This window comes from Marmota flaviventris, chromosome 11 (genome assembly GCF_047511675.1).
Source record: "Marmota flaviventris isolate mMarFla1 chromosome 11, mMarFla1.hap1, whole genome shotgun sequence".
In the NCBI taxonomy this organism is placed as follows: domain Eukaryota; kingdom Metazoa; phylum Chordata; class Mammalia; order Rodentia; family Sciuridae; genus Marmota; species Marmota flaviventris.
Window position 1 is genome coordinate 2,066,599 of NC_092508.1, and position 24,440 is coordinate 2,091,038.

General features: G+C 61.6%; 1 protein-coding gene across 5 annotated transcripts in view; it reads left to right on the top strand.

The window, feature by feature from the left end:
- Positions 1-24,440, top strand: part of Hdac4 (histone deacetylase 4) — a 257,766-nt gene that overhangs the window by 216,928 nt on the left and 16,398 nt on the right. For 3 of the 5 annotated variants that reach the window (XM_027951670.2, XM_071619494.1, XM_071619495.1), the window contains exons 14-22: positions 65-251; positions 2,888-3,021; positions 7,355-7,475; positions 12,212-12,258; positions 15,406-15,513; positions 17,413-17,468; positions 18,907-18,994; positions 19,320-19,439; positions 20,242-20,339. In XM_027951670.2, coding sequence (XP_027807471.2) covers positions 65-251; positions 2,888-3,021; positions 7,355-7,475; positions 12,212-12,258; positions 15,406-15,513; positions 17,413-17,468; positions 18,907-18,994; positions 19,320-19,439; positions 20,242-20,339 — 959 coding nt within the window. The remainder of the gene's footprint in view (positions 1-64; positions 252-2,887; positions 3,022-7,354; positions 7,476-12,211; positions 12,259-15,405; positions 15,514-17,412; positions 17,469-18,906; positions 18,995-19,319; positions 19,440-20,241; positions 20,340-24,440) is intronic. The other 2 variants (XM_071619496.1, XM_071619497.1) reach the window with 1 other exon arrangement.

The following is a 24,440-nucleotide window of genomic DNA, read 5'->3' on the forward strand; positions in this document are numbered from 1 at the left end:
GTGACCCTGGGGCCCCGGGTGGGAGGGGGCGTGCCAGCGGCGCAGACTGCTGTCCCTCCCGCAGCAAGCCCTCCTGCTGGAGCAGCAGCGCATCCACCAACTGAGGAGCTACCAGGCGTCCATGGAGGCTGCTGGCGTCCCAGTGTCATTCAGCGGCCACAGGCCTCTGTCCCGTGCACAGTCCTCCCCAGCGTCCGCCACCTTCCCTGTTTCTGTCCAGGAGCCCCCCACCAAGCCAAGGTTCACCACAGGTAAGACGCGGGCGGGGCCTGCTGCGGTGGGTGGGAAGCTGCCTGCAGCTGGAGCTCCAAGAGGGCCACTGTGAGGGCTCAGGCCACACAGCCTGCAGCCACACCAGTGCTGTTCTGTGGGCTGTCCAGGGACGGCAGCCTCCACCTGCATGCCCACGTGGCCCGTCCTGGGTCAGCGAGAGAGTGGACTTGGCCTCTCTCACTTACCCCCTTGCTGAACCAAGCTGATGTCCCCGACACAGGCCTGCAGGCCCCACTGACCTACTGTACAGCTGTGCTGGAGAGGAGCCCAGCAAGCTCCGGGGCCCGAGTCTCCTCGCCGCTGTCCCTCACCCCACCTGTCCCTCACTCCACCTGTCCCCTTCTGTGGGAAGGCAGGTAGATTTGCTTCTTTCTGAAAGGAGCAGGAGCACAGCAGAGGACGCGGGGCCTAGAGCCAGTGAAGGCTGTTCCCTGGCTGGCACCCTGCACCAGCCCTAGAGGGGAGCAGCACTGGCTCCCCACAGCGGAATGGCCAGGGTGGCCACGGTGCTCGGCCTCAGTGCTCCACCTCGTGGGGTGCCAGGAAGACAGGTGTAGAGTCAGTGACCGTCCCAGTGTCCTCACGCTCCCCGAGAGCTCGCTTCCCTGCGCCCCACAGACACAGCCAAGGTCTTCTCTTCAGCTCTTAGAAGGACATTGGTCACATTCAGAGAAAACCTCATAGTAATCGCACAGAAACCAGGAAAGGCAGAGACAACTGCGGCATCCAGACCAGCCGGGCTGCACAGGTCACTGGCATTGACGGAAGCACACCGATTCTCAGAATTCTGAGCGGGGCCCGACGGGGCGCCCCTCCCCACAGCCCGTGGCCACCGGCAGTGGCTGTGCCCTGCGCTGGCAGGCAGGGGCTTCGGTGGCCCATGTGTTCAGGCCCTGTCCTGGCTTCAGGGTTGTCACTTTGGGGTTGATCCGTCGGTACACGTTCATCAAAGCACAGTGTGCCTGAGGCCGCAGGAAGCCTGCCCCACCTGGTCTGGCAGGGCAGCCCTGGAGGTTCACGTCTGTGTAGCGGGCGGACAGGTCGACGCCCAGGGAAGCTGACTGCAGGAGTACAGGCTTGCCGCGCCTCTTGGTGCCGGCACCCTGGGCGGCCTCCCGGGCCCACACAGTGCTTCTGCATGTCCTTCACACAGTGTGGTCACCTGGCCTGCTGCTCCTCAGCTTGCACCCTGCTGGGTTTGACTGTGAAGCAGCAGTGGGGTCCGCCGCGGCTCAGTCTGTGGGGACGGGTCAGCAAGCATGAGCTCATCACGGAGACCTGCTGAGTGGCTACGTGTTTGTCCTGCAGTGGCCATCTACCTGCACCTCGCCGTCCTGCCCACACACTGAGCCTCTGGGTCCCTGTGACCCTCTACCCATCCTGCTGAGCTTTTTTAAACAAAAAGTCACATCTTCAGCACTCGGCTCTGGTAGAGCACCCAGAATCCCTCGGGTGTGGGTGCTGGCTCCGTTAGCCCAGCTCTCAGAGGCTGAGCAGGAAGGTGGGAGAGCCGACACAGCACCAGGCGTCCAGCCAGGCCCCGTGGCTGCGACCTCGGGCCTCAGCTCACCATGGCTGGCAACACTGCCTGTGTTCCCAGGAGCATAGACAGAGACCCTTCAGCATCAAGCTCTAGAAGTGCCCACCCACTGGGCACGCACACTGTAGCCAGCAGATGGCCCTGACCGTGAGCTCTGCAAGGGCATCTTCCACTCATCCTGGCTGTTCCTTGATCACAACCTAAGAACCACCAGCCTGGGATCCCCAAGCAGGACCAGCAGTGCAGCCCTCCTGCCAGATGTCACCATGGACAGAGCTCCTCTAGGGACAGGGCCTGGTGGCAGAGGGGCCACCTGCCACTGCAGTGGTCCTGACCTTGACAGGGTGGCGTCCGTCACGGCAGCTCTGGTGTGTGGATGAGGCTGCCCACGGTGTCCCGAGGTCAGCGGGGCTTCCCTCAGGAGTGTCCCCCCATCACTGCAGCCCAAGCCCGTCAGCGCTGGACTCTGTCCTGCGGTCAGCAGGTTTCTGAGCTCCACGGGCTCGTTCACATTTGCTGTGGGCAGCCCGGTGTGGGTCTGTGTGCCCTCAGGCATGTCCCCACTCCTCTGGAGGTCTCTGACGGCAGCCCTCCATTTGGGACCACCCTGACCCTCGGGCCCCTGGGACAGTGCCAGCTATCAGGGCTGCTCCGCACAGAGGTCAGTCCGTGACTAGGTGGACTTGGACCTTAAAGGGACAAGACCTCCTGTGCTGGAAGCTGGCACAGTCCTATGGGATGCAGGTGGCACCCAGGGTGTGGGGCGGCTCCCCGGGGCCAGCCACCTGCTCACGTTTTTCTCCCTCGCTGCCTCATGCTGCTGCCCTCCCCACCGGGGCCTTGGGCAGTGCCGGGAGCCAGAGCAGGGCCAGCCCACCCGCGCGGCCTTGCCTCTGCCTCACCCACGTCCTCAGGGCCTGGTGGGTCAAGGGGTCGGGTTGGACTTGCTCTTTTTCTCAGGGTGTCTTTCTCCTCTCCCTAGCAGGGCTGTGGGCCCGCCTGGGCCACCTCCTGGCAGGTGCTGGCCCAGCTATGGCCACACCACTGACCTCGGCTGCCTGTGTCCCCCCCCAGGCCTCGTGTACGACACCCTGATGCTGAAACACCAGTGTGCCTGTGGGAACACCAACAGCCACCCTGAGCATGCGGGGAGGATCCAGAGCATCTGGTCCCGCCTGCAGGAGACGGGCCTCCGCGGCAAGTGTGAGGTAACGCGGCCGGGCCACTCGGGTGGGGACCACTGCCGCCTTATTCATGGTCGCCATTGTCCTGTGGAGACATGTCAGCCCGCAGGCCCCCAGCAGGTGGAGTCTGGTTGTAGCACCCGGGGGAGGCTTGAGAGCAGCACTGCCAGCCTTTCCCAGGGTCACCCTCTGCACTGTGTGAGCACGGCCCTTCTGCTGAGAAGCTGTCCCTGTACTTTCAGGTGCTATAGCAGAAACCCTGAGGCTGGGTAATCTATAAAGAAAAGAGGTTTGTCTAGCTTATGATTCTGGTGGCTAGAAAGTCCACACAGCCTGGTGCCAGCCTCTGGTGAGGATCCCCAAGTTGTGACACAACACAGTGGAGAAATGGTGGCCTGTGGCAGGAGCCACATGTGTGGGTGGCCTTGCTTTCTAATAGCCCACCCTTGGATAAGACCTGAGCCTTCAGCCCTGTGGAGGGTGGAGCCCATGACCTGATCACCTTCCCCCGGGCCCACCTCACCCTGGGGCCCAGGCTCCCACACGTGGCTCTGGGCAGAGACCCTCCACACCAGTGCACTGCCAGGGCTGCCACCCACACCTGCCCATTCCCTGCTGCAAGGGCGCCCCCTTCTGGCACAGCCACGGCTCTGCTGACCTCCCAGCTGCTGCTGTCCTCCTCCTGGTCACTTCCTGGAAGAAGCCCTTGCCGTCCTGCTCACCGCTGCTCCCGACCTCTGTGGGGAGGGCAGGATCTGAGGCCATGGGGAACTGGGCGTCGCAGCTCAGGCTGGCTGGCTTTGCATCACGTCCTCCTCCTTAACACCGAGATTCTTCACGGCTGGGGGTGCTTCCTCGGAGGGGGAGTGCCACGAGGCCCCGCTGCTGTGGGAGAGGCTCCGCTGCGCGCCTCCCTGGCTGGCCTCCCTGATGGCCAGCCTTCGCCCACACCTCGGGGAGCCTGTTCCCAGGCAGGAGGGCCCGGCCCGGTGAGGTTCCCTGGTCCTCCTGGGTCTTCCCAGGGGCTGCAGCAGCATTTCCAAGAGTGGACCTAGCTGGTGCCCTTCACCCAGGTGCCAGGCGTGTGAGTGCAGGTGTGTGGCGGTCTGAGCCCCTGGGGACAGTTGTGTGACAGGCCCTGCTGCAGTCCAGGCACTGAGAGAAGTTCAGGGACCAGGAGCTGGCAGCCCCACAGCCCGCCTTCCCCATCTGGGTGACAAGCGGCAGTGGCCACCTCCCAGGCTTGTCCTGGAGGGCACACCGGGTAGGGACCTGCCCAGACCAGGAATCCCACCAAACTAGAAGGCCACCACGTCTGCCCCGCCCCAGGCCACCAGGTGCCCACCTGGGCCCCAGCCAAGGGCCCCGGGGATGAACAGGCACTTCTGCAGTGTGGAGGCGCAGCCCCTCACGGCTGCCGGCCTCCCAGTCTGTGGCTCACGCTGCCTGTGTCCTTCACCACCTTCATTGGTGACGCCCAGCTCGGTCAGGGAGGGTGCACGGTCCTCCCAGAGCCCTCTGGGACGGAGACTGAGAGCCTGCAGGGTGAGGCCCTGGGCGCAGCTTCCTGGGTCTGGCAGACAGCTGCCCACTGGGGGGCAGCAGAGCCCCACAGATGGCTGGGGAGACCCCTTCCTCGCCAGCATGGAGCTGGGGACCTCCCTTCCAGGGCCCCCAGGGCCCCCTGAAGTTTCCAGATTACCCCTGCCCACCCTCTCATCCTGCTCCCTTCAGCATCTCTCCTGGGAGACAGGACCACGAGACCAGGGGGCTCAGAGGAGGGCCTCTGCCAAAACCCAGTGGGAACCAGGTTGAAGTGAGAAAATAAGACCCCTGGATCAAGCAGGACCCAGACCTCCCCTTTCATCTGTGTGGAGGTAGAGGGGAAGTGCAGGTGTGTGAGGGCAGGTGTGTGAGTGTAGGTGTGTGAGTGCAGGTGTGTGAGTGCAGGTGTGTGGAGATCGAGGGAAGTACAAGTGTGTGAGTGCAGGTGTGTGGAGGTCGAGGGAAGTGCAGGTGTGTGAGTGCAGGTGAGTGGAGTGCAGGTGTGTGAGTGCAGGTGTGTGGAGGTGGAGGGAAGTGCAGGTGTGTGGAGGTGGAGGGAAATGCAGGTGTGTGAGTGCAGGTGTGTGGAGGTGGAGGGAAGTGCAGGTGTGTGAGTGCAGGTGAGTGGAGTGCAGGTGTGTGAGTGCAGGTGTGTGGAGGTGGAGGGAAGTGCAGGTGTGTGAGTGCAGGTGTGTGGAGGTGGAGGGAAGTGCAGGTGTGTGAGTGCAGGTTTGTGGAGGTGGAGGGAAGTGCAGGTGTGTGAGTGCAGGTGAGTGGAGTGCAGGTGTGTGAGTGCAGGTATGTGGAGGTGGAGGGAAGTGCAGGTGTGTGAGTGCAGGTGTGTGGAGGTGGAGGGAAATGCAGGTGTGTGAGTGCAGGTGTGTGGAGGTGGAGGGAAGTGCAGGTGTGTGAGTGCAGGTGTGTGGAGGTGGAGGGAAGTGCAGGTGTGTGAGTGCAGGTAAGTGGAGTGCAAGTGTGTGGAGGGGCGGCTTGTGGGCCCAAGTGGAGAGGGAAGCAGGGTGAGCCTCCAGGAGGCCAGCCTCCTCCCCACACCCAGCAGCGGTGCTGCATGGACAGTTAGGTCCTCCCACGAGTTCCCGAGATGCGAAAGCCATGCTGGGCCTCTGGGCCTTCCCGGTGCTGGCTGGGCCACGGAGGGCTGCTGCCTGGCAGCTGCCCTGAGAGCCATGTAGGCCCAGCTGGCAGGAAGGCTGGAAGGAGGGCAGAGCACAGACCAGCACCAGCTGCTGCCGCTGCGGTCCAGCCTGAGACCTCTGGTCTTGCTGCCACGGGGAGCTTCCTGGTTGCCCGGGAGCCAACAGGGACGCGCTTCCCAGTTAAGGGGCAGCTCAGCCCCTCAGTGCTGGGAAGCTCTCCTGCACAGTTCGTGGTCCTGATCTCCCAGAGCCCCTGTTTGCTGGGTTTGGTGTCTTCCTCCTCTGCCAGAGAGTTGGAGGGCAGGTGCTCTTCCTCTTCCTCTTCACTGTAGTTTAAAAGCCACTCCCTTAGTCTAACTGAAAGTCCCTCTTGCTGCAATTCAGATCTTATTCACTGTGGGGAGACCTGTGGCCTTGCCCTCCTTGCCTCACAGCATGTGGCCACGGCCTGCCTCCTCTTGACAACAAGACCAGGACTCTTGTACCCCATGAGCCTCTCAAAACATGGCCCCCAGACATCATCTGTCCAGACAGAATGTGGCGCTGGCCATGCCTGTGTCCCCAAATTACCACAAGGTGGGAGAAGTGGCTAGCAAACGGCAGCCACCCTCAGGGGACCCCCTGCAGGGCACGTCCTCCACTGTGCCTGGAACGGCTGGACTGTGGTGGTCAGGGACTCGTTCCCATCACTGGGAGGCACTGCCTCTCCTCTTCCCCGACCCTGGAGTGACTGTCCACCATGAGAAGGGGGTCCCCAGAGCAGACCTCCAGGTGGGACAGCTGGCTCTGGTTGTACCTCTCGAGAGCAGTGTTGAGCTCTGCCCGCTCGTCCTCTTCCTTCCGCACCCGCACGGACGAGCCCCCACTGCGGGGAAGGCCCGAGTGCAGGCACTCCTGGTGGCCCGGGGCAGCCCTGCCGGGGCTCCCTCAGCTTGGGCACCAAGGCCTGTGGAAGGCCCAGTGCTGGCCAGGCCCGTGGTCCAGACCCTGCTCCCACCCCGAGAAAGCAGAGGTGGCACCACCACAGCCCAAGTGTGTCCCTGTGTGGCCTGGCCCTCCAGACGCATTTCCACCGGAGAGCTGGCTTCCTCTAGGGTCGGCAGCCCCGCCCTTCTCAAGGCTGAGTGCCAAGCCCGACCAGGGGGCAGTGCCCTGCTCATCCCCTGGGCGGAATCTGAACACAGCCCTGCGTCTGCACTGGAGGGGTCCTAAACCAAGGTGCAGGGCTCTCAGATCACCACCCGAGGCAGGTGCAGACCCTCTGGGATGCCAGCCTGTGTGCCCCGCGATGCCCAGGGGAGTGGGGACTCCAGTTCCCCTTGAATGGGATTCCACCAGGCAACTCACATGCTCTTTGGCGTTGAGTCCTGCTTGAAGACCAGGCCCTAGCAGGGGTCAGCACAGTGTGACGACAAAGGGTGACCTGTTGAAGGCTGGAGTTATCTTGTTCAGTGTTTCCAAAGCCCTAATTCAAGTGTAAGCCCTCTACAGTGTTTGGGGTAGTGTTGGTTGATACTCGCTCTTTTTTGTTTTGTGACTACCCAGTGGTCCTGTGCTCACTCTGTGGCCAGCTAAGCTTCCCTTGGGGCGACAGTGCTGCCGAGCTGAAGCAGCACCTGCACAGATGTGAGCCACCTCTCACCTTGTCTCTACAGTGCGTCCGCGGCCGGAAGGCCACTCTGGAGGAGCTGCAGACGGTGCACTCCGAGGCCCATGCCCTCCTGTACGGTACAAACCCTCTCAACAGGCAGAAGCTGGACAGTAAGAAACTTCTAGGTATTTCCAGACCTTCCTTACCTCCCTACCAGGTTGACCTCACCCCGTGGGGTGTCTCCAGCCCTTGGCTCCTGCAGCCAGGGTGGCCCTGGGAGTCACCAACTGCATGGGTGCTTCCCTGCAGTGCCTGTGCCCGGCCACAAGGCAAGGGGCCTGCAGGAGAATCGTGCCTTCGGTCCTCGGCTCAGTCCTGCTGCTCCGCTGGCTCCTCTTGTGTGTGGGCAGGAGGCGGGTCAGGGGCGGCCGGTGCAGAAGGGTCTGCATGCCAGAGGCCACTCAGGAGCTCTGAGGCTCCCGCACGCTCCCCAGCCCTCGTCCTGTTTGGCTCACCACTTGGAAGCCTGGCAGCTGGGCCTTGGCTGCTGGGCAGGAGGCTCTTGTTTGCTGGCCCTGAGCAGGCAGCCCCTCCTGAGTGGGTGCAGGGAAACCTTGGCCCCCTGGCTAAGCTCCTTGAATAGACGGCACCTGGCCCTGCAGGCTGCCCAGATACAGATCGCAGACCTGAGGACAGGGTCCACGGGCTCCCTGGGCACAGACCTAGAGTCGGGGCCCACGGGCTCCCTGGGGGCAGACCTCTGCAGGCCACCTGGCCACAGGCTCCCTGGGCGCAGACCTCTGCAGGCCACCTGGCCACAGGCCCAGGCTAGGGTCCTCAAGGCCCCTTCTTTTCTGGGTCATTTCTTCCCTCGTCTCTGACCACCTGGAACCAGTGCAACCACTGGCCGTTGGCTTCTTCCCCAGCATCCCAGCCTTTGCCCTCGGAGAAGAGCTGCCCCAGCCCTGCTCTGGGCACCAGCCATGGGGTCACAGGGGCAGCAGGCCGGCTGTGCTGGGCCTGCTTCCTGCGTGTCTAGTGGAGGGCATCAGAGGCCTGCTCTGTACCAGGCCCGTGCTGCGCAGGCCGAACCGGGGCACTCCCCCTCCCCGTCATGACCCGCCCCCTCTCCTGCTCCTTAGTTGACTGACCCATTCATCTCATGTGTCCAGTCACCCCTCACCTGCTCCCCAAGGGCATCTTTTGTAGCAGAGCTGCAGGGAGGCCCTTGCCTGTGGGAGTATGGAGCCAGGGTCCTGTGGGGACACCCTAGACCCCAGCCTCAGGGGACCAGGCATGCTGCTTTCGGCCCCCAAGTCTCCAGGTACAGCCATACACTCTGGGGAAACAGGAGAGGGGTTGGCAGTGGCAGGACCTTGGAGGTGGGACCCAGAGCAGACCTCCAGTGGGACAGGGGCGTGGTCCTGCCTGCCTTAGCAGTCAACAGCATAGACTCCTGAGCCAGTGCAACCCTGCTTACTCTGTAGACCCCAGCAGCTCAGGGAGGTGACCACAGAGACCTAGGACTGCATAAGAGGGAGCAGAGAGGGATGTAGGTCAGGGGCTGGGCAGGTGCAGGCCTCTGTTCCCTGTGCCAGGACCCCAGCTCCGTGGTCCTGGGCAGCTGCTGCTGCTGCAGAAAGAACATGGCAGGGCTCCCCATCTGGGCACCCACCTGCCCCCGGCCCCTCCCTTATGGAGACCATTGGCCAGAAGCAGGGTAGGAGTGGGCTGATGGGGACACTGCACTGGCTTCCAGTCACCTGAGTTTCATGATGCAGACTTTCCAGCAAGGAGGGCCCTCAAAGGATAGCCCTGTGTGCTCAGTGCTTGAGGGATGGTCAGGTGTCCAGGCCTTCGTCCTGGTCTCAGGAGAGGGTGGGGCAGAGAGTGTGACATTGCTCTGGACAGGTGTGCCCAAGCAGCTGGATCCAAGTTCAGATCAAAGGCTCCTGGGGACGGGCGGCTCCTGGCCTAGCAACAGAGCCAAGGCCAAGAGGGGCCCTGTGAGCAGAGCACGTGCAGGAACCAGAGAGGGACTTGCGGGCATCGGGGGCAGGGGCAGGAGTCTGGGAGCTGAGCAGCAGGACAGCAGGCCAGAGAGCCAGCCCTGGCGATTCCCCCCAGCCCCATGCCATGTGGCTGTCAGTGTGCTGCAGAGGCTGCCTGCGAGTCCAGTGTGAGGGGACTTGTGCCTCAAGTCACCCGTGCCGCCCCAACAGGCTTCGGGAGTCGCTGACGGCCTCAAGGTGGGGACACATCAGCTGGGTGGTCCCCCCTGATGGTGGGGCAGCTTCACTGCTGCACCCCTTTAGAGTGGCAGATCCTGCCCAGTCCACTGTGCACCTTGGCTGTCCATCTTTAGAGAGCCCACTGTGGCCTGACCCACTACAAAGGGTCCTTGGCATGCCAGTCTCCAGAGTTGTGAGCTTGGGGCAGAGGATGGCCTCCAAGTCAGGGGAAGGTGGGTGGCCTAGGTCCTCCAGCCAGTTTCAAGCCAGGCCAAGTCAGGCCCTCAGAACTGGAGAGAAGCCATGCAGTGTGTGTGTCAGGGCGTGGAGAGGCGCAGTGGCTGGCATCAAGAGGACGCTCCTAGAGAGAGCAGGAAATGGCCCTGGGGCCAGGGGCCGGGGCCTTCCTCAGTCCCATCACGGCCTAGCAACAGCAGGGCTGTGGAAGGGAAGGTGTCCCCTGGGCAGACTTCACAAGGAAGGCCGAAAGGGGCTGTCACAGCCCAGGACACAGGGCCGCCCTGGGTGGGTGGTGGGCAGGGCATGCTCTACAGGGAGCTGACCCAGGACAGTCCAGGGCCTTGGAGCGTCCACCACCAAGGGCCTGTTCCGGTGCCCAAGCCTACAGTCAGCTCTAGCTTCCTGCAGCTTGGAGCCAGGCACCTGGGCTGGATGTGAGCCTCTGGCCTGAAGGCCGCCTGGGGCATCAAGGACTATCATCTGTCCACTTGCAGCAGACTGGCTGGCGCTTCCAAGGGAAGGACTGGGGCTTCCTGCCATGACTACTGTCCTCTGGGGGGGACCTTGGTGAGCACTATGCAGCCACCCCTGGGCTAGGTGTCCCTTGAGGCAATGCCAACTCATGCCACCATAAGACGAATCCTGGGCTTCCAGGCCAGCGAGGGCCCACAGAGGGCACGGCACCGTGGCAGTGAGGAAGACGGGGCCTTTTGCACACGGCTTACAATCTGTGGATCCTACAGAGAGGCAGAGAGCCACAGGGCAGTGCCAGGCAGAGGGGGGACGCCTGCCAACTCCCAGTCTGGAGCACCTGGACTGGCAGGGGAGCTCTGATCAGGACAATGGCCTGGGTGGGGAGAAGGTGGGGCACTGGCCCTGTCGCGCTCAGTGCCTAACTCCTGCACAAGGTGACAGGCCACACTGCACGCTTGGCCAGCAGAAGGATCACCAAACACGCTGCAATGGCCACCACGGGACGTGGAGCACCTGACGCTCAAGAAGAGCCAGGGGACCAGAGGAGGGGAGCACCAGGCCCCCGTCAGCAGGGGAGCGGGCTGTGGGCCTCTGTAGGATCCACAGATCCGCCTGCTGCTGCCATGCTCTGTGGTGCCTGCCTCGGGTGCTGCCACGGGGCAGGGGTGGCCATGTGACTCCCCGAGCACGTGTGGTGTCCCCTATGACTGCCCAGCCTGGGAGCTCCAGATCCAGGCAGTGGGCATGCAGCCAGCCAAGGCAGGAAGACAGGGAGGGGCTGAGAAGCTGGCCCAGGTAGGACGCCAAACAGTCCAGATCCCCTTCTTTTTAGATGGCAGGAAGGGGAGGCCACAGGCCGTTGCCTGAGTGGGCATGAGATTGAGGGCGGAGAGCAGCAGGGAGAGCCTGGAGCCAGCCTGGTACATGCTACTGGCCTGGTGGCTCAGTACCCATGTGGCCCGGGCAGGAGCGGGAGCCAGTGGCACAGGCCAGCACCTGTCGACACAGCTGTGCCCCTCTACAACATGCTGGGCACTCCCACAAAAGGGCTCTCTGCCTCTGTGGGATCACAGCAGGGTCTGAGCCAGCCCCTGCCCTCTGCTGGGCAGTGTCTCCCACACGTGAGCCCCATATGGACCTTTCCTGGGGGACCTGGGCCTCTGAGCCCTGTGATGTGCCCCTGCTGCCCTGAGCTGGTGCTCAGGGTCAGGCGGGGCGGGAGTTGGGAATGGGGCTATACTCTGGGCCAAGGGACCTGCTTGCTGGAGCAAGTCTGGACCTCAGGCTCTCTGGGCTTATAAGGAGCGACCGTGCAGACCTGGCCAGGGAGGATTGGGGCATGGAGAACACGGAGCAGAGGGGACCAGGCAGCAGCTGGGGTGGCAGGCCAGCAGGCAGAGCCCTCCCTGCCCAGTTCCTAAAGGACGAGGGCCACTTTGGAACCTGGGCTCTGTCCCTCCTGGGGCAGTCTCTGCCATTGTGACAGGCAGCTTTAGGCTGATCTGCACTCAGCCAGCTCTGAGATCACAGAGGGAAAAGACACCATCCCCTTCTAGAGTACCTTCCTGATGGGGGCCGGCAGTTGTGAGTGCTGCGGGCCCTGGGGTTCTGTGTGAGGGGGAGGTTTCCCAGCAGGTGTCTGATCTAAGCTCCTGAGGGGTGGGGCAGGGGCCTGTGAGCCTGGAACACAGCGCTGTGTTGGGAGCTGAGAGGGGGCTTGCCCGGGACCCAGCATTGGCGCCTGGGATGTGGCGCTTGCTGTAGAGGCAGTGAACCCAGGGCTCCCGCCCACCGGCCCTGAGAGGAGGGCTGCTGGCAGCACAGCAGCTCTGCTCCCTCTGGACAGGCTCTGCTCAGCGGGGGAGCATTGCCCCTGGGGCCAGCGCCATCCGGGCCTGCCTCTGCCCTGTTTAAGAGGCACGCCGCTCCAGAGCCGACGTGCTGTTGGCCTCCTGACCCTTTCCCTCTCCCCGCAGGCTCGCTGACCTCCGTGTTTGTCAGGCTCCCCTGTGGTGGTGTTGGGGTAAGTACTTCTTTAATGTGTGAGTAATGTCCTGTTTGTTCTTAGAGTCCTAGCGGTCACAGAAATCACTGCCTTGCTTTGCTCTGAGTGGAAATTGCTGCCAGGTGTTTTCCATAAGCAGGGCCTCTGGGCCAGGTGCCCAGATACGGCTTCCCAGGCCCTGCTGTGAGATCGCAGAGGTAGGGCGCCTTTCCCTGGGGATGGACGTCCAGCGCACACGGCCTGGGCCCTGCTGGGTGCTGGCTCTGAGAACTGGAACCCGCAAGCAGGCTGTGTCTTGTCCTCTGCATCCACCACGGCCAGCTCTGAGATCACAGAGGATCTGTGTGTCCACTCAGGTGGTAGAGAAGCCCAGGGGCGGAGCATGCTCATTCTGCCCAGAGCCCCTGAGCAGTGGCCCCATAGGCACGTGGCATTTGGGAGGCAGCTGGCTGCACTGTGCTGGCCTCTTCCTATGGGCAGATGTCTCCACTGGACCCGCCGGAGAAGAGGCAGAGGCACCCAGTGACAGAGACTTCTCTCTGCTCGAGTGGACTGGCCTCCAGTCCTTGCTGAACGAGGTCCCCAGTTCTGGCTTGTTGGTGGCAGGGCTGGGGCAACACCTGGAGCAAGGCCGAGCCTCCTGTCCCATCTGTGACCTGTGACCCATGGCATTGAGGAACATTGCGAAGGGTCACAGAGGCCAGGCAGCAGGAGCAGGTGGGCAGCAGAAGCTCTTCCTGCTGAGTTGGCAGCGTGACCACAGACGGCAGGGGGACAGTCCAGGTCTGCATTCTGTTGTAGAAATGCAACAAAACTGCGTTCTCCTGAGTCTGCCAAAGTTGCTGCTTTGAAAACTACCCTGTCAGGAAGGGTGACAGGCGTCATCCCAGCCGAGCCCTGAGGGCTTTTAGTTGTAAATAGGCTTCAGTCTCTTAACTCAGCTGGGTTTTTGGCCAGACTTGAAAAGATTTGGAGCTGCACTGCCCCGCAGCCAGCAGGCCTAACCGAGGCAGGACTTATGGTTTGCAAATGAAAGCTAAATGCCCACTCAGGCCGCCCTGGTGCTAGACCTGACTGGGTGCGGCGTGGGACCAGAGCCGCACCTCACATGTGGGTGCAGCAGCTGCAGGTGGAGCCTGTCCACGGGCAGCGGAAAGCACGGCCCGTGGGTATCTTTAGGTCTTCTCTGCCGTCCACCATGCAGCAGGAAGGCAGACTGGAGGGCTTGGGTGGACTCACTGGGTCAAGCTGCAGCCACAGCTCTCCATGCCTCAGTGTCCTTTTCCAGAGCCACAGCCAGGCCCCTGGGTGTCAGGAGAAGCAAAGCAGACCCCAGAGCCAGTGGGGGAGGGGTCGGCCCTTCTGCCAGGGTGGGGACACAGCAACAAGAGGAGGCACGCTTCCTGAGAGCAGCCGCAGGGAGCACTGAGCTGTGCAGTGGGCCTCCGGAGCCCAGCTCTGTCCTGTCTCGACCTCTTTAGACGAAGGCTGTCAACTGCTTTAGTCACCTCATGGTTAAAGATTAGTGAGGAGGTGGTGTCCTTGAGTTTCTCTGTGAGCCTCACCAGGATCAGCCCCTGCCCCCGAGTGTGGCACAGACTCGGGGTATCCCCTGCCACCTGTGAGCTCACCCCAGCTGGCCACCCCTGCTCATCTGGTCACATCTCAGACTACGAGGACCCATCTCATGGCTCCCTTCTCCTGTTTTCCCACCTCTGCTGGGAAGGGTGTGCAGCTGGCCCTTCCTGCAGTGCCTGCGGCAGGGATGGCATCCTGGTGACCAGCCCTGAGCAGGCGGACAGCCATGGCAGGATGAAGCCACAGGAGGGTCCCAGCAGGTTCTCTGGGGACAGGGGCAGCCACAGCACACAGCAGAGCCGCTGCCCGTCATCCCCCTGCCTTGGCTTGGCCCTAAAGCCAGGCTCTTTGCATCTAGGAGGGGAATAATCTGGCTCCTTTGGCAGCCTATAGGCCTGGCCTTCCCAGGACAATGCTGTCCCTGGGGTCCCAGGGCAGTTGGGGGCATCTCTCCCAGCTGTTGCCTGGGTCCAATGAGACGGCTGCACTGAAGCCTCCAGAACCGAACTGGGCTGGCACCCCGTGCAGACAGCAGCCGGTCTTCAGGACGGGGCTGCAAGGTGGAGGTGCTCTTTTGACATTTGGAAACTCAGAACCTAGAGGTTCCATCTTTGAAAAGGACAGTCCTGGCCAAACACACTCAAGAATGTCTTCAGTCCTGTGAAGGCGTTTCAGACTTGCTTTGATGATGAAGCGTCATGATCTCCTGGTGGAAGATCCCTCCCTCCCCATGGCGGGACCAGTGTCTATCAGGCAGCCTCTTGCCCTTGCAGTGGACAGAAGCCTCACAGGCCTGGGCTGGGGATGAGGACGGCACAAGCACAGGTTTCCTGCCAGCTCTGGGGTTCCAAAATGAGTAGTCAGGAGTCAATTTGAGAAGTGCTCCTTGAGTGACGTTATATGAGCTTGTGAAGGCCCAGGCCCTGGTGGCCGCTCAGCAACCCCCTGTGCACAAGGGACACACCTGGATATGGCTGCTTTGGGGCCCAGGCCCAGCCAGGTGCCCACAGAGACTTCTCTGCAAACCTAGCACTGTCTTGATTTCTGGCTCTCACGTCAAGTGGGCCTTAGAAATAACCATCTAGGGTAACAAAGTAAGTCCGTGCATACTGTTCGCTGGTCGGAGTAGAAGCAACTAGCAGGGCTGATGAGCTGTCCCCTGGGGTTGGGGTTCATGGTCACTCCTCCTGGGCCACCCCAGTCCACTAGTCAAAGCTTTCAGTTAAATGCAGTGTGGAAAGCCCTAACTTGAGGAGACCTGACTCTTAATTCCTCTTAACCTCATTTTGCTAATTGTAGTATGCCCTCTTAGCTGTAGTCATAGCGGCAGGGGTGGGCTCAGGGCAGGGACCCAACAACCTGACATCCTTGAGCTCAGAGCCTGGGGGTAGTAGAGAGAAGAGCGCCTCAGAGAGGGCAGGCACACAGTGGGACTCTGGGGCCGTCACTCTCCGCTTTCTACTTAGTGTGTCTCGGCATGTCTGAGAAGGAAACCAGCCCAGGTGTGTCTTGTGTCTGTTCTGATGAAGGGCAGATGTGAGGCTGCACAGTGCCTCAGGGGTGGTGACAGTAACCATGTTTCCACAGGTGGATAGTGACACCATATGGAATGAGGTGCACTCATCAGGGGCAGCTCGTCTGGCCGTGGGCTGTGTGGTGGAGCTGGTCTTTAAGGTGGCCACTGGAGAGCTGAAGGTTAGTGGGGGCCCTGGCAGAGCTGGGCTGCAGAAGGCGGGTCCAGAGAAAGGGTGGACCCTTCCCAACTGGGGAAGATGTGCAGGTCAGAGACTCTCAGAGCTCAGTCTTGGGAACCTCTATGCTCCACCAAGCGCTGAGGACCTAAGGAGCTCATTTCCCTGTCGTGCCCTGTCGGCCACATTACAGATTAAAACTGAGGAACTTTTAAAGTACTGTGTTAAAGCACCAGTAGCATCTGGCATAGTGGACGGTGGCATCAAGCACTCCTGTCTTGTGTCCGTCTGTGGCCACACCTTGAAGCACGGGAGCATCATGGCCTGGCATGGGTGTGCAGCTGGAGAGGCAGAGGTGCTCGACAGCCTGCGCTAGGCAGCTGGCGACAACTCTGGAGACCACGTCTGGGCCTCACCTCCAGCGCTGGGGACAAGCCCAGCACCCTGGGACTGGCTGCAGACCTTTACCCGTGAAATCCCCATCTCCTGTAGCCACAGAAGTGCTCCCTTTTTGAGACCGTGGCCTCACGGCCCATCTCACCAAGAAGTCCTGGAGCGCGGGGAGAGTTGTCCCACTTGCAGTGCAGACAAGGTCTTAAAACGAGTTGTTTTCACTCAGAAGCTCGGGTTCTTATCACGGACAGCCCCTGCCTGCTGCACCTTGGAGGGCGCCCAGTGTCCCTGTGCTGGACAGCCTGTCTTAGGTTACCCAAGTCAGGGCTCCAGCAGTCTGCTTCTGCCCTTCTTGCAAGGCAAGAGGGTGCCCTGAGCCAAGGAGCTCGCTCAGCTCCCGAGACCAGTGGCACTTGGCCTTCCCCAGTAGTCAGCGCATGCTGCCCCCAGGGGGCCCTGTACGCCTTTCTGGTTTTGCACCAGGTTCTGCAAGCCATGTGCACAGTGCGGAGATTGAATCCATGTATAAGTTTTACTGCTTCATTGAGGATGCTCTTGGGAGGAACGGCCTCCCCCTCCCTGCAGCATGCGGCAGCGAACGCCTGGGGGCTGATGCTGCTCCCTGCTGCTGCTGGCTTGGTCAGGCTCAAGCAGCCTGCCCTCCAGTGCACTGCACCATCCCCAGCTGTCCGTGCAGTGGGAAAGCAGATAGTGCCCAGGGGCCATGGGCAGCGTTGAGAGCCACTGCACAGCACAGGAACATAAATGGGTTTTGCAGAATTGAGTCTGAGGGCAGGGTCTACCTCAGGGTCTGCCTTGTAGCCTCGCTGCCACTCTTCTCGTGTCCTGATCCTGGTCTCCGGAGCTGGCCAGCTCCTCACCCCCCAGCACAGTCATTAATTGTTGGTTGGTGGCCCTTTTTGAGACCTTAATATTATGGAGCTGACCACATGGCTCCCTGCTGCTGATGAGACACGCGTTGGAGCCACTTTTATTATAGCAGCTAGGAGGGGTTTGCAGATGGCATGAGGAGAGGCATGCAGCCATGCCAGTGCTGGTCTCTGAAGCACTTCTCTGGGGTTGCCCACTCCCCAGTCGTGCCTGTCAGGGCCAACGGGGGCAGCCCATGCCGGCAGGGCCCCTTCCCTTTCAGCCACATCCAGGTCTCCACCAGTGAGCACCAAGGGCGCCCCAACGGAGGTGCTGCAAGTCTGACCCGCAGCCCCGACAGCAGGAAGTCAAGGCAAGCCCTGGACTTGATCTGGGTGCCTGGCTTCCCCAGAGGCCCCGAGAAGCAGCAGGCCTCTATGCAGATGGCCCAGACTCCCTCGGAGGCCTCCAGCCAGTGCTGTGCCCAGGCCAGGCTACCAGGTGGCAGGGAGCGCCCCTGGTTCTCTGCGTCTGCTGAGAGTGCTTATCAGGTTTTCCGGAGGGTCTGAAACGGCTTTTACTCTTTTCTTGCCGTCTCCCTCCCACCCCACCCCCACCCCCGGTCTGACACCGTCTGCAGAACGGCTTTGCTGTGGTCCGCCCCCCAGGACACCACGCCGAGGAGAGCACACCCATGTGAGTGGGCATGGTGGGTGGGCGGGCAGGGCCATGGGTGGGTGGGTGCTCTTGGTCTCCCTTCCATGGCTACGGTAGCCCTTGCAGCTCAAGAGCCACAGGGCAGCTAAAGAAGGCGGACATTGGAGCCTGTTGGCCTCCCTGGTGGGCATGCTGGAAAGGCGTCAAATAAAAGAAGAAAAGGGGCAGGGTCCTTGAAAGCAGGACTAGCAAGGTCTCTGGAGGCCATTGGCCATGTGCTTTGGGAGCATGGCTTGCAGGGGCCAGTCCACGAGGCACCACTGTTCAGGGCATTCACCTGGGTGCACTGGCCGCCTCGTGCAGGACCTTAAGCTGAGATGCCACTGTTGAGTGCCAGGGAGGCCAGGCTGAAAGTTGTGTCCAAGGCCAGCCCAGGGCTCAGGGATCCTGAGCACTCACACATACAAGGGTCTGAGTGTGGATGCCACAGTGTTGAGGAGAGCCGCAGCCGCAAGGTCAGCATGGACTCTGAGAGCCTCACACCAGAGGCCGTCCCCACCCAGAGGAGGGCCACCCCTGCACGGAGGCAGGACAGTGCCCGGTCCTGCTGGAGGAAGGAGGAAGATATGGCATTGGAGCTGGGCTTGGGAAGGGCAGCAGCTGGCCTGCAGGCCAGACCGAAGTGCTTGCCAGGGAGGAGCAGAGGTGCAGCGTGGCTGGGGCAGGCAGACCTGGCTCTGGCAGGGGCTCTCTTTCTCAAGCAGAGAAGAGGTGGTGGTCTCCGGGAGGGAGGCCTGGCTGGTGGCTCTGGCCTTACCTGGAAAACCCTGTGGTTGTCAAAGCGCAGAGCCGGCCTGCCCGAGGCCCCAGCCTTCTGCGGCCTCGCTTCTCCAAAGTGACTTCCCTGATGTGAACCTGAGCTGTCGGGTTCCAGACAGCAGGGATGGGAACCGAGTCTGGCAGCGGGGTTCTTGGTTACCAGACGCCACAGCAGCCCAGCTGAGTCAAGGGGCTCGCTCCCCGCTGGGGCTCCAGGACAGCCGTGCGACTGTCCTGTGGGGATTGAGAGCTGAGGTCAAGACACGGTGGCTTGTGCTTGAGCTGCCTTCGCTTACTTCTTGGTCTTGAGTAAGATCCTTCAGCTCACCGCTCGCACTGGGCCTAGCACTGTGATGGGCGCTGCGATGTGGAAGGGGAGCCCGAGCAGCTGCTCTGTGGGTGTAGGTGAAATGCAGGGGCCAGGATGAGCCAAGGCCGCTGAGGGGCCTCCCACCACGAGGTACAGCGGAGCCTCCAAGCAGGAAACTGGTCTGTGTCTGCGTGGTGTTGGCGTCTCTCGGCCCACCCCAGCTCAGGTGAGGTCCCCAGGCGCTGGTCTGGGGCCTTCTCCAGCGCTCTCTCAGAATCGCAGGACAAGAGGGCTCTGCCGCAGGCTGGGCACAGGTGAGAGTGAGTGCTGTCCGCTCACCTTCTGCAGGGGCTTCTGCTACTTCAACTCCGTGGCCGTGGCGGCCAGGCTGCTGCAGCAGAGGCTGAGTGTGAGCAAGATCCTCATTGTGGACTGGGTGAGTGGCACGCCCCCTGGAGGAGCTTGCTTGCTGCAGAGCTGGGCGGGTGGGGCGGGGAGGGCGGGTCTTCATCTCCATCAGCTCTTGGCCTTGGGAGCTTTGTCTTGTGGCAGCTGCCTCAGAGACCAGAAAAGGAAAGCTCCACACCCGTCAGGAGTCCAACTGATGGCCTCTGCCAGTGGGCTGTGCGTCCTGGACCCCCTGCCTGGGAAGGAGCCTTGGCCCCAGTTGGGGCCATCTGCCAGCCGGCCTGGAAGAGCTGGGCGGTGAGGGCCAAGCTCCAAGTCCTGTCCTGCCCTGAGCTGGTTCTCCATTCTCGCAGGACGTGCACCACGGGAATGGGACCCAGCAGGCTTTCTACAGTGACCCTAGCGTCCTCTATGTGTCCCTGCACCGCTATGACGACGGGAACTTCTTCCCAGGCAGCGGGGCACCTGATGAGGTGAGCATCAGGGTGGGGTTTCCGGGAGGCTCTGCAGGTGTGGGGCTGTGCAGCCAGGTGGAGGCCAGCCACCTGCCCATGCAGCAGAGCAGGGTCCCCATGGCTGAAGCCCAGATGGTCGTTCCAGGCAGACCCCAGGCTGGCTCCACACGTGTGTGCCAGGCCTCTCTCTCTGAAATACAGGAGACCCCGACTGGGCAAGCGGAAGTCCTCAGGACTGTGGGAGCGAGGCCGGGGCTCCTCCTCCAGGAAGGCCCTGCCCTGGGTCAGCCAGCCCTCCAGGCCCTGTCCTTATGGGTGCCCTCCCGCAGGAGCCCGCCCAGGCCTGTTGCCCCTCAGTGCTACGTGGCAGGCTGGGTCACAGAGCTGGCCTTGGCACTGAACAGAGGTCCTAGAGTCAGGAGAAGGCGCCCCAGCTCTAGGTCCCTGCTTGAGAAGAGGTGGGACATTTCCCAGGTGTCCTCCACCCAAAGACCCTGACGAGCTGCACATGGAACGGAGCAGCAGGGCCTCAGGAATGTTCCTGTGTGGGGCCAACAGGCCCCTCCCTGGCCTAGAGGCCAGCAACAGCTCCCGTTCCTGCAGCTTCAGGGCCCGCGAGGCCTACAGTGCTCCATGGAAAGTGCTTCACCACTGACTCAGCGTGTCAGGGCCAGCTCTGCACATGCAGAGACATCCTGAGGGCCCAGGACACACAGGCTGTCCCTGTGGGGACCCCAAGACATGCCCCAGCCCAGTGCCACCTGCAGCAGGTGTTCTCCTGGAGGGTCTGTGACATGGATTTCTTTCCTTCTGGCCACAGGTGGGCACAGGGCCAGGCGTGGGCTTTAATGTCAACATGGCTTTTACGGGTGGCCTCGACCCCCCCATGGGAGACACAGAGTACCTGGCAGCCTTCAGGTGAGTCCCTGGGTTTTCCCAGCAGCCCTCAGCCTGCATGGAAGAGCTGTTACAGAGACCCAGTGCTTGGGAGCAGGAGTGGGACCCTGCAGGACCAGCTCAAGTGCCCAAGTGTGACCTCTGGGACTGTCCACTTACTTGTTCCTAGTTTCCCATGTGCCAAATAAAAGGACTACATTTGAGTCCTGATAGTAAGAAAGGGAGGGGACAGAGGTGAGGGCTTGCCGGCAGAGGGGAGGGTACTAGGGTCACTAGTGGGAAGACCTCCCTGTTGGCTGTTCTCTTCCCCCTTGCCATGCTGTGAGATGAAGTGAAGGCTTTTCCTCCACGCGTAGAGGTCAGGAGGCAACACCCTGCTCTCATCCACCTCCGCGCCCGCCCTCTGGTCGGCAAGCCTGGCGGCAGGCAGGTGTTGGCTTTTGTCACCCGAGGTCACAAACTGAAGCAGCTCCTGGGAGAAGAGAGGAGGGCCGGGCAGTATGGCGTCCTCACCAGTGTCAAGTGGCTCTTCTGCAAGGGCAGTTTCTGCCCCCCCCCCACCGTGCTGCGGGCTACCAGTGAGCAGTCACAGCCCCAGTGGGTTCTGGGCCCTTGGTTCTGGTCTGGCTGGGCCTGGCAGACCTTCAGTCGGTGCGTGGCTTCCAGATAATCTCACCGACTCCCCCGCTGTGCGCACACAGGGCAGTGTGCAGGACTTACCCGGGATTCCTGGCCGGGTGTGTGTACAGCTCTCTGTGTGTGCCTGCCTGCAGGTGGTGTCCACATGCCTGTGTGTTTCTGCATGGCGTGTGTGTGCACGTGTCTACCCCACACAGGTCCATGGCTGTGTGCACATGCCTATGTGACATGTATCTGGGGATGTGAGGACATGTGCAGGCGTGTGCATGTCTGGGTGAGACTGCACAGCCACACCTCCGTCAGAGTTTCTATGCAGACTGCCCCGTGCTCTGGGTACTCTGGGTCAGTCCCATGCTCACCCTGAAGCAGATCCTGGCTCCAGTTCCCATGGGAAAGGTGGTTGGGTCTGCTGGTGCGAGTCCCCTGGTCACCTGTGGGTGACACAGAGGAGGTCGGTGGCAGCCCACGCTAATGCCCATCCGCTGCCTTCCCTCCAGCCCACCTGTGCACTTGGTGTCCTTCCTGCCCCTGGCCAGCAGTGTGTAATGCTGACCCTACTCCACCTCAGGTGAGACACCTGAGATCTGCACTGAGAGCTGAGCATGTGAATTGTGTGTCACATGTCCCATGCTGGGCCACTTGGCCATCGCCCTGCTAAGAATGGGCTCTTTGCAAGGCCGCTTAGGAGGTGTGAGTGCAGCCTGAGCCACATGGGCGTGCCACCTGGGCCACGTGGGCGTGCCACCTGGGCCACGTTGCCAGCAGCCGAGTGCCCTGGGGACCCTCTGCCTCAGGTTCTTCCTCTCAGAAGCCTCAGGAGCAGCAGCGCCTGGCGGGATTCTCAGTTGTGCGCAGGCCTCTGGGGTGGAAGGAAGGGTGCAGGCCACACCTGGCCCGCCCTGAAGATGCACTTCCTCCCCAGGTGCTCTTGACGTCTGCCCCGTGTCTCGCCAGGCATATGCGTGATGGCACCTGGTGGAGAGAGCTCTTGGAAGCTTCAATGGCCTCTTTGAAAATGAAAATTGTTTCAGCATTTTTTTATCGATTTAGATGTAAAATAGCACTTTGAAGTTTACAATTTATGGTTCCCTGGGCACTGGACGGGGAGGAAGGGTCAGAGGCTGGTTTTCCCGTTTCTTCTTCAGCCGGCCCCTGCTGGGCGGCCCCACGGGACAGTGCCTGCCTCCAAGGCATCCCCTTGTTGTTCAGACCCGTGGCCTACGAGGTTGAGCTTTCAGGGCATCAAGCCTCGGATGAAGAAAAGATAAGAAAATTGCTACTAATAAAATCCAGGAGCAGCCGACACTCTCTCCTCAGGCTCAGAGACTCGGAGAAGAAAAGGACCTTAATTCAAACCAGCCCCAGGGCCAGACAGGGCTTTGAAGTCTGCGCACACAGGCCGAGTGCCCCGGCTTGGGTGCAGATGGCGGTGTGCGTTCTTGAGCCCTTCCCCTGTCACTGGTGCGTTGGAGTTGGGGTCAGCTCTACGCAGGGTGGATTGAAGTGTGGCCTTGTAAAGCCCCTCGGATGTCTGTGGATCTGGGTGCTCTGGAGTGGACAGGGCCTTCTCACTGAGTGGCCATGGGCCATTCTACTCCCCATCTTCCAGGTTGTAGTGTGACAGTCACGGCCCCTGAACTCCGGGCACTGTCAATGCCTGCCACTGACTTCAGATACCTGTCTCTGACTGGAGAAGCACAGGGCGGCAGGATTTTGACTGTCCAGAGTGTGCCTCGGGTGGCCTTGGCAGCCACAGCTCTGAGTCAGCACTGGCCTGTGAAGGAAGTCGGGTCCTCTGCTTCCTCAAGGCAGCAGGGCCTCCACCAGGACACACAGGTGTTTCCTATGTACAAGTTTACTTGGGGACATGGCAGAGTTATTTTAGAAGCAAAAAATTTAAGTAGAACTCCCAGAGTTGAGAAATCTCCTGCTTCACTGGCCATGGTGGACCTGCATGGCCCTGCCTGCCCACCAAGGTCCAGACAACGGAGAGAGCCTTGGAGGGAGGCCGGCCCTGGGCAGCCAGAGGCTGCACACAGTGAGTTGGTGATGACCCCTTAGCCCTCTGCCATGTGCCCAGGAAACTTCCCGAGGAGGGGGCTTGGTGGGAAACGGCCTGGACATGCCTGTCCGACTTGGTCCTGACGGCTCTGCGAGGGCTGCTGGTGCCCAGTGGCGGGTCTGCCTCCTGGTGGCCTGGCTGAGGTACCAGACATGGCGACAGAGCCTGAGGAGGAAAAGCCCACGGGGCAGTGGGTGCCAGGAAGTACAGGGTGGGCAGGTGTCCAGTGGTCTCCAGCTGCGGGCCTGCAGGAGGTGCAGGGCACCAGGTGGAGAACATTTCGGCTGGGGACACAGGGACCCTTGGACTTGGACTCCAGGAGAGTTGAGAAATAGTGAGCAAGTGTCCATCTGAGTTGGCAGTCGGATGACCAGGAAGGACAGATGCCCTGGTGTGAGAAGAGAGACAGCACAGGCACTCTCCTGAGAGCCTGGGGAGACAAGCAGGTAGAGTCCAGCCCGTGGAGGCGAGGGTCGGGCCTAGCGGAGGCGGCCGGATGTCTGGGTGGGAGGGGTGCTGAGGAGTGGGAGTCCCGTGGGAGGCAGGGAAGCACCCTACAGTGGGGGCTGCTGCCGGGATCCAGTTGTTGCTGGGCCTGAGGACACCTAGGGAGCCCAGGGACTTTCCTGGCATGAACTTCATTTAATGATGATTTTAACAGGACTTGGTCGTGGAGGCAGGATTAGGAATTCAGTAGCTCAGCAGATCCAAAGCTGAAGCCCACCCCAGCTCTACAGAGCAGCTGTGGGGGTGCTGCGCGGGTGACACGGTGTCTGCACACACGCCTGGGGTTTTCAGTGGAAAGGCGTCCCGGCTTGGCTGTCCCCAGCAGAAGCAGGAGGCACTGTGCTGTTCTGCTTGAAGAAAGAGGTTATGTGACAAGAACTCCATTAAGATAATTAGAAACCAGGCCCCTGGGACTGTCTGGATGGCGGAAGCAGGGAGGGTGGCCTCAGAGGCCTGTGGAGCATGCCCTGGAGACGATCCCACACCACCAAGGCCACCTCCACCCTGCTGCCAGCCAGGCCACCAAGGCTGCAGTTGAGCCACCCAGGAAGGACTGCTGACAAGGTCCATGCATGGCTGGGCAGGTGCTCTGCTCAAATGTCCCACACTGTGCAAAGCAGCAGTCAGCTTGCTGTGACAAGCCCTGATGGGCAGGTAAACACCTCCTGCCTCTGGGGCTGGGTCCTGTCTGAGGAGCAGGACGGAAGCCGTGTGGGGCAGAGGTGGACACTGCAGCCCGCGAGCCGGTCCACAGGTTAGCTTCCCATGTTTGCATGCCATCTGTGGCTGTTTCCACAGCGACCTTGAGTGGTCCTGGCTGAGGCCACGTGGCTCCACGACTAACCATCGACAGTCAAGCCTTTGGCAGGAAACACCTGCTGACCCCGGCCTGGTAGTACCCAGTGAGCTGCAGA